At 46.2% G+C, this 8,532-nt stretch overlaps 1 protein-coding gene across 1 annotated transcript in view; it reads right to left on the reverse strand.

Moving 5' to 3' along the window:
- Positions 1 to 1,425: 1,425 nt before the first annotated feature.
- Positions 1,426 to 8,532, reverse strand: part of CENPF (centromere protein F) — a 60,572-nt gene continuing 53,465 nt past the window's right edge. The window contains exons 19-20 of the mRNA XM_023741706.1: positions 7,951 to 8,129; positions 1,426 to 2,394 (exon numbers count right to left, since the gene is read on the reverse strand). Coding sequence (XP_023597474.1) covers positions 2,191 to 2,394; positions 7,951 to 8,129 — 383 coding nt within the window. The 3' untranslated portion in view covers positions 1,426 to 2,190. The remainder of the gene's footprint in view (positions 2,395 to 7,950; positions 8,130 to 8,532) is intronic.

Below are 8,532 nucleotides of genomic sequence, written 5' to 3' on the forward strand. Positions count from 1 at the left end.
TTGATATCACTTTCAGAAGACAAACACTAAGTAGCTTAATATTATTGAAGCATTTTTCACCAACAGAGGCCACCTTGCAAAGGACAGTTTAAAATATAAATGATGGTATTTGTCAAGATTTGTACATCAATCCCAAATAAGCCAAGAGCAAATTATGTAGTTAATAAACTGATTTAATCATCGTGATAACTCCCAGAGGCATCATTATTATTGTATCCATTTTACTGATGAGAATTTAGTAATTTGCCCAAGGTTTCACGGGGGAATCCAGGCATTTGGACACTCAGCTTTCACTCTTAATGTCTGTATTATACTAAACTTCTGTACTCTAAGGCTCTTCATTGTTTTCCAGTCTTTGAAAGGATCCAATTCCCAGACCTCTAGACTTAGTCCATTTCCCCAAAAAATCGTCAGCTGGAATCTTACTTGTGACTCAACTGGCTAATAAATTACTCGAGAGTCGGGACTGTATAGCTTATTTCCTTTTCATCTCATATGCAGCTCAGCTCATAGTATCATGGGTATTGTTAGCTTGAGAAAAGGAATATTTAATGTCCTGGCTGTCCATCTGTAAGACTGTGGTCAATTCTCTATGGTTGTGAAAATGGAAAGCATGTGGAACATTAGCTGTGATAGAAGCAACAGCGGCAACACACCAAGGAAGGGACCCGAGGACGGAAGAGCAAGGCCCACCGAGTGGAATCTTCCAACGACTAGCTGATGGCCTAATCCCAGCTCTGTGGGCTCCAGCCATGCCCTTGAGCACAAGCCAGCCCTGCGGTGATTTATGAGAAGGAGATTGAACCAGGCCACAACCCCAAGCAACTGAAGCGACAGGAGAGAAGTCAGGATATCCCGTTCCGAAGATAAATACTAAGTAGCTTAATATTACTGAAGCATCTCTCAACAACAGAAGCCACCTTGCAAAGAACAATTTTTTAAAGCATAAACAGTAGCCTTTGTCAAGATTCATGCATCAATCCCAACTAAAAGCCAAGAGCACATTATGTCGATCTCTCACCAGCTCATATTCTGGAAGATTTTCTTAACCAGCTTCAAGGACACAAGAGCTTGTTCGACTGTTTTTGAATTTGACATGGGTCATAATGCCTGCATATTTTCCAAACTACCATCAATGAATGAGCTGGAAAATATCATGTGCTCGTATCCTGGCTGATGCAGCTAAATGTGTACATGCAAAAACCAGGCAATGGGCTCGACGCACGTTTTCATACATTCTTCTCGACCCACCTTCCAGATCATGCTTTTCAATATAATTAAATATGTTCATTAAATACCTCAGAACCATTTGTTCGAAGATCTTATCACTTGCTCCAATATTTTTTGCTTTTATAAGAGACTGTTGATGTTAGCAAGAAATAGCACCAATATTCATAATGTATTTATTTAGGAATCCTTTTTACAAAAAACAAAGGTAACTTTCTTTTTTTAAAAGAGAAGAAAAGAAAAGCCATATTTTAATACAAAACCACTAGATAGGAAAATGTATACCAAAAAACTGCAACAAAGTAGTCTTTAAAAGAAGAAAAAAAACCAAGAGCACAATTGACAGGAAACTTGATACCCTACACCCCTAAGGAGCCTGCAGCCAGGCTAACTGGAAATAAACGCGCACCTCCCCACGGCGCCAACACACAAATATGCACAGCTCATCTAGGCAAAGGTGTATACACACACTGGGAGAGAAGGATGCACACATATACACCCCCATATGTACATCTACACGTTTTCCTTAAAAACGTGGGATTCTCTCATCTCACTCAGCTCAAAGATATTCTTGATCGAAAACTACTTCATCCCTAACGCTAGACATAGGAAATATCACAAAGCAAAGGTCACCTTCTCCTAGAAGCTGTTAGTTGAAAGTATTAAATGTGTTTCTTCATTTTTTAGAGTAAAATCTGCAAACAGAAGCTGTTGTATGGTACTTGTCACTTAGCCGTAACATTTTCCCAAAAAGTTAGAGGAACGTCAGTGAGGAACAGGCAGCCAGTCCTTCCAAACGTGTCCAACGTTTACACAGGGGGGCGGGGAGCGTCCGCTCTGTCTAGACCTCTAAGGAGTTGTCGTTGTCTTCCCACAGAACAAGTGCTCCTGACTAAGGAAAAGTCCAGCAGGGACACGCCTCTCCAATCCACACTGCCCTTTCCCACACAGCTAGGGTCTCTTCTACTGGACCCTACAGTTCTCGCTGCTCTTGAGGTCAGGTCCGGCTCCTGGGCTGGGGACACGGTGGCCTCGCTTGGCCCTCAGGCCCTCTCGGGGGCTGTCAGCCGAGCGTCTCTCAGGAAGGGTACTGCCGGAGACAGACCTCAGGCTGGGTTCTCGGACGGCAGCACCCGAGTCCGCTGGGCTCCGCTGAGCGACCTTGACCTGCAACGCAAACATTTCTGTTAGAGGTTTATATCACATTCTCACTTCTACAATGTGAAAAATAAGAAACATATGTCACTGAGCTTTAAGCTAAATTCTTCTTCTCTAGAAGTTAAACAGTTTTAGTATTTCTTCTTCCCTGAGGACAGGCCGCACACCTAACAGAAAAGCCAGGAGGGTGCAGGCATGATCTCCGACAGGTCATCCTACAGCCTTCCCTTACGACCTCTGATGGCCGGAGACTCTCCCAAGCCAAGGGTGACATTTTCCGACCAGGAGGTGAGCTCCTTGAGGACAGAGACCACGTCTTACTTACCCGAGGTGTCCCGTGTTGTTGCTGCTGTTGTCAGTTGTTATTGAGTCAATTCCGACGCGTGGCGACCCCACGTGTGCAGAGTAGAACTGCTCCACAGGGTGTTCAAGGCCGCGACCTTTCGGAAGCAGATCGCCAGGCCTGTTTTCCAAGGCGCCACGGTATGGGTTCAAATCGCCAACCATTCAGCTAGTAGTCAAGTGTTTAACTGTTTGTGCCACCCAGAGACTGAGGTAGCCCTATTGTGTGGAATATGCTTGAATACCTCAGGAACATTCAATAAATTCTGGTGAACTGCCTCTGTTCTAAATTTTCCCTTAGTGAAAACCCAAACCTACCCCATTGGTCCTAACTGAGCCCCTGCTGTCATTCAGAATGAAAATAAACAAATGAGTCAGCTACCTTCACAGGCTAGAAGCTTTAGTCGCAACATTTGAAGGACCCAGGATCTGTTCCTCAGGTAACAGTATTTATATGTTTGGTTTCCCTGTTAGATTTGGATTATGGCAGAAAGGCAGCTACCCAACCATAAAGTCCAGGAAAAGCGAATCCTCTCTCTGACGTCCCACAGTTTGACAGAAAGAGGCTCTCCAGAAAACGTGAGAAGTTAAGAAGTACATGAGAGGGCAGGGTGGCTAGACGAGTCAAGATTTTCAAGGTTTACAAAGCAGTGAGATGGGGTCCTAAGGAAGTGAGGGGAACAAGGCGAACGGACGGAGAAAAGCTTCACTGCACCAGAGTTGAAGGCAGGAGGGGGAGAGGCAGGTAAGAAGAGGGTCTTCACAAGAAATAAAAAGAAGGCTCTTGACAAGGGCCGCTTCGTGCTCAGTACAGACGCCGAGACGTAACCATGTGACAGATGTTCATTCCCTGAGCAGCCTCCTTCTAAGGCAAAAAAAAAGAATGGAAATTATTTTTCCATTTGTATTCTTTCCATAGGAAGTATGTGGTTTTAAGAGGCAGTTAAATACTTTTCATTACAGAAAACATAGTCAGTCTGGCCAACAGATCGAACCACGGAAAGCCGGCCTCTGCATCAGATGATGTGCAGCTTAGAAGTAGCAGCCCTGGAAGGAGCAGAGCTTAACAGAAAATCCCCGTCCATGTAAAGTTGAAAGAAAAAAAAAAAAAAGACTTTTTTCCTGGAACCTCCTCTTTTTTTGGTTTAAGTAGATATAGTGATATCAAAGACAGGCCTTCTCCTTGAGCCTGTCAGATGCAGGAGAAGACAAGTCAAATCAGCATAAGAAGGAGGACACTGCGCAAGGAAAAGAATTTGAGCCAGTAACACTCTTTCCTAATTCCAGTTAAATGGCCCAAACCCATTCCTTCGCTTCCCGCCTCTAGACTCTGCTCCTCCAATACTAAATGGAGAAAAGTGTAGTGATGGGCGTTGGACTGTGGATGGATCTGCACATTGGTCAGTCAGTCTACCAGCTGCTACCACTGAGTCGCCCACAGCTTATGGTGACCTCAGGCACCATCCCCACGATTGGCTGCAGATCGAACCACAGTGATCCACAGTGTTTTCATTGGCTGATTTTAGAAGTAGGGTTGCCAGGCCTTTCTTCCTAGTCTGTCTTGGTCTGGAAGCTCCACTGAAACCTGTTCAGCATCATAGCAACACAAGAGCCTCCACTGACAGGTGCCTTGGCTGGGAATGGAATCCGGGTCTCCCTTGTGGAAGGTGAGAATTCCACCTCTGAACCACAATGGCCCCCCATAACTAGACGAGGTGAGAGTCACCCAGTATTTAAGCGCTGAAGGCAGTGAGTGTATCCGCGCGCTAGTCATCCTACAAACGATGTCTGCAGTCACAGTGGAAGGGGACAAGCGTGCGCACTTCAGCAGAGAGACTGAACCTCACTTGAAGAAAGAAATGAAAGGCCGTGCTGAACTGCTGACGGATGCTGCACTGATGACCCCCCGTCCCCCATAAAGGACTGTACAATGCGGCTGTGGGTCCTCTGCCACAGACCCCCAGGCCCGCGTTCAGGAGATGCAGTCTGCACTCAGCCCCAACCCCCTGGGCCCCCAACACACCATGGGCTCCTGGGCTTACTCACCCCAGAGATATAACAGAGACAGCAATCCTCACCTGACCTACATTTTACCCATTTTTCTCCTTAAACTTGTCGGATGTCACCAGAAGTACTGCTAAATGACCTAGGGAATCGTCTCTCTAAAAACCAGCCAGTCACATCAGGACGAGCCCCTAATCCTGAATCTCTAAGCAGCTGCTGAAGGAAATGAGACCTTGCTCTTTATCTTTAAAACTGAATGATGAAATACATTTAACAGGTGAGGCAAGCATCTTACAGGACTCAGAAAATGCTGAAATTAAAACTCACTAGGCTGGTTTGGAGGAGTTTGAATCTAGTTGTGGAGTCCCCTAAAACATCCTTTCAAAGCAGCCCCCCTTCATTTGCAGGGGTGCACACAATTGCGTAGCAATTCATACCTACTGGTGCCCACTGGACAGCCTGTGGCTAAAGCACAGACCACAGACCTACAGGAAACCATGGTTACCGTTCCCTAGTCAACAGATCCAACAGCAGCGTGTGGAGCAGGCCCCCTAGTGCGCAAAGCTCTTTTCTGGATAATAAGTCCAAAACGCCACACACAAACTGCTTCTGCCATCAATTTCTCATAACGGAAAAGGGCCACCCATGCGGCAACTTCAGAGGATGATTCCCTAACATACTCTGAAGCATCTATCATCACAGTTACATCAGGACAGGATTACTCCAGGCTGACATCAACAGCTTCATTCATTCAACAAGTGTTGTGACGGTCAGACACTGTCCTAGACGCTAAGGACCCAGGGAAGTCATAGACCCAGTAGCCTCACAGAACTCATACTATAAATTAGAAGACAGGTATTTAAGCAAGTAATTACAATAAAATGAGCGGCCTTAAGATACTGCAGGTCCAGGCAACTAGTTACGGCCGCATGTCCTAAGACAGTCAGACGGGCATTTACTTAATCCTCACACCCGTGCACAGGCAGGAATGGGTTAGTGCCGACTGTGGGGTAAGCAGTGGCTACAAGTCACCCATCTAAGGAAATGGCACAGCCTACATCAGAATCCAAGGAGCCCTGGTGGCGTGGTGATTACAAGTGTTTGGGGAAAGATTTACAGCCTTGGAAACCCAATCGGGCAGTCCTAGCCTGTCCTATCGGGCCGCTATGAGTTGGAATCGACGCGGGCAATGGGCTTAAACCAGAACCTCGGTGTGACTCTTGGAGAGCAGTTCAGTGGTTGTCCTGCAGCCAGGGTCCAGCCTTATGGCCGTGGTCACAGTAAGAGAAGAAGCTGTTCCTAAGACCATCAGAAACTTAGGACCTACTCCAGTGCACACTCCAGGGTAGATTTTTCTCTATAAAAAGAAAATACCTATTTCTCCAGTGTGTAATTTTGTCACCAGGACTCAAAAGTTAAATCCAAAGGTAAGTGAGTGAGTGGTGAGAGAGAGAGAAAGAGAGAGAGAGAGAGAGAGAGAGAGTGTGTGTGTGTGTATGGGTGGGTGGGTGTGTGTATGTGTGTGTGTTTGGTGGGAGGGGAGGAAGCGGAGAGGCTTTGTACAAAATGGTAGAACATTTCTAATACGATACATCTAACACGTGGGCCCATTTTAATGAATGAAAGAAAACCACAGACCTCTTTTCCTCATCTCTGAATTAATAAAATCTACATCATAGTGTAAATGATGAACCAACTTAACACGGGGTATAAATTCCTTCCAATCCATGGGTGCTGCAGACGGTTAATGCACTCGGCTACTAACCGAAAGGTCAGAGGTTCAAGTTCACCCAGAGGTGCCTGGGAAGAAAGGCCTGACAATCCATTCCACAGCAGCAGCCACCGAGAACCCTGTGGAGCACAGCTCTGCTCTGACACACGTGGGGTCATCATCGGTTAAAGAGTCAACTGGAGGACAGCTGGCTTATAAATTCTTCAGCGCTGATAGCTCTTACATACCACCGACAGCAAATAAATCTGCAGGTCTGCTGTGGTTTTGGCACAACTCATTATCAATGTTTTTCTATTCTGATATCCAAAATCCTCATGAAGGGTACACCTGTTCTCTCACACGGGGTCACGACATCAACAGGGGTTACTACAGTTTCAGAGCCTCGGTTGCTGGTTCAGGATGATCAGGTTGCACTTAATTGAACTCTAATACGTGAGTAATCAACATAAAAATACAAAATGTTTAAAATCCTTGAAGCTCTTCTACCAACTTCCAACAATATCCCAGTGGCTCCAGCTTGAGAAACACTGGTGTATGGTAGAAACAGCCAGACTGTGGCTGAGATAGAACAGGTGTCCACAAAGCCCAGTTAAATGTTTGAGTTTCCCTTTCTTTATCCTTTTATGACGCCGCTCACAGTGAACAGAGTTCAATGAGATGAGAAAATAAGAGTTAAAGAAAACGCAGATGCTTTGCGCCCATAAATGGTAGCTGATGGTATGGAATACAGTAATAGGAATAAAGATCTGTGAGCCCTGGTGGTGCAGTGGGTTAGTGCTCAGCTGCTAACTGAAAAGATTGGCAGTTCGAACCCAAAACGTGGCAGTTTGCTTCCGTAAAAATGACAGCCTTGGAAACCCTATGGAGCAGGTCCACCCTGCCCTGTAGGGTCGCTAGGAGTCGGAATCAACTCGACAGCAACGGGTTAAGTAAATGTTATATACTTCAAATCACACAGAGGTGGCTGGGATCCTAGCCCTAACCTCCACAGTCAAAACAGAGAAATCATACACAGAGGTCCTTTCTTTAGACATCCACAGACACTGTGCTTTTGCTACAAAGTAGAGGATTAATAAAAATGCAAACAACAGGCAGCCGAGGGGCAGAGGGGAGCGAGTAAAACGTGTCAAACAGCAAGGACCAACGTCCGTGGCCAGAAGGAAAACTACCTCTTCCCACCTGTCAACAGTCAGGCTTGAAACGTGACGAACACTTTGAGCTCCGCGGATCTGACGTGACTTCCAGCAAGCTCTTTGTAAGGGGTATGTATGGTCAAGGACGAGGGCCTGTAGCAGGATAATGTCATGTTTACCCTGGGGCTTGCTCTCAGCTCAGCATCGCAGACTTACTTAAACACACTGAGAAGAAGGTCAGACTTGACAGCCCGGGAGCTCCTGAGTCAGGGCACTTTGTTCGGCCCTCTCTCAGATAACACCACCATTCCCTGCAGTGAAGCAAACATGATGTGAACGGCCACGGCCGTCTACCTTGTGTGATCTGCTGCCACCAGCTGTTGGTTTGCAGGTCTCAGCCAGATTTTCTTTGTGGAGGCTGAGGGGGGATGGTGCTGACTTCTGTGCGGCCAGGCGAGGGCTGGTCCTGGCGGTCATCGTTGTCCTCCGCAGCACGTACGGGCTGGGCTTTCCGGTTGGGATGTCGGCAAAACCTAAGGGCAGAAAAGCTTACTGTCCACATGGCTGGGCCTGAACACAGATCAGCGCAAACCTGTCCATACTGGAAATGATAATCACCAGGCCAAGTTTTAACAAAGACAAAGTAACTCCAAACACTACTTTCTCCTAGCCACAGTGGACAATGGATTAATGTCACTGTTGCCCTGAGATGTCACCAAACTGTATAAATAACTAACAGACTTTCTCTTATTAAAAACATAAGTAACCACACTGGGAAAGGGGAGAAAACGTTAAACAGAAAAAATTTCTAATGAGGTACAGGAGTCCAGTGACAAGGGCCAGAAGGCAGAAGGGGACAAGGAAGTTGGTGATAGAGAACCCAAGGTTGAGTAAGGATATTGCTGATGTGTTGTGAGATTGTTAACCATTGTCATA

This window comes from Trichechus manatus, unplaced genomic scaffold, assembly GCF_000243295.1.
Source record: "Trichechus manatus latirostris isolate Lorelei unplaced genomic scaffold, TriManLat1.0 scaffold00187, whole genome shotgun sequence".
NCBI lineage: Eukaryota > Metazoa > Chordata > Mammalia > Sirenia > Trichechidae > Trichechus > Trichechus manatus.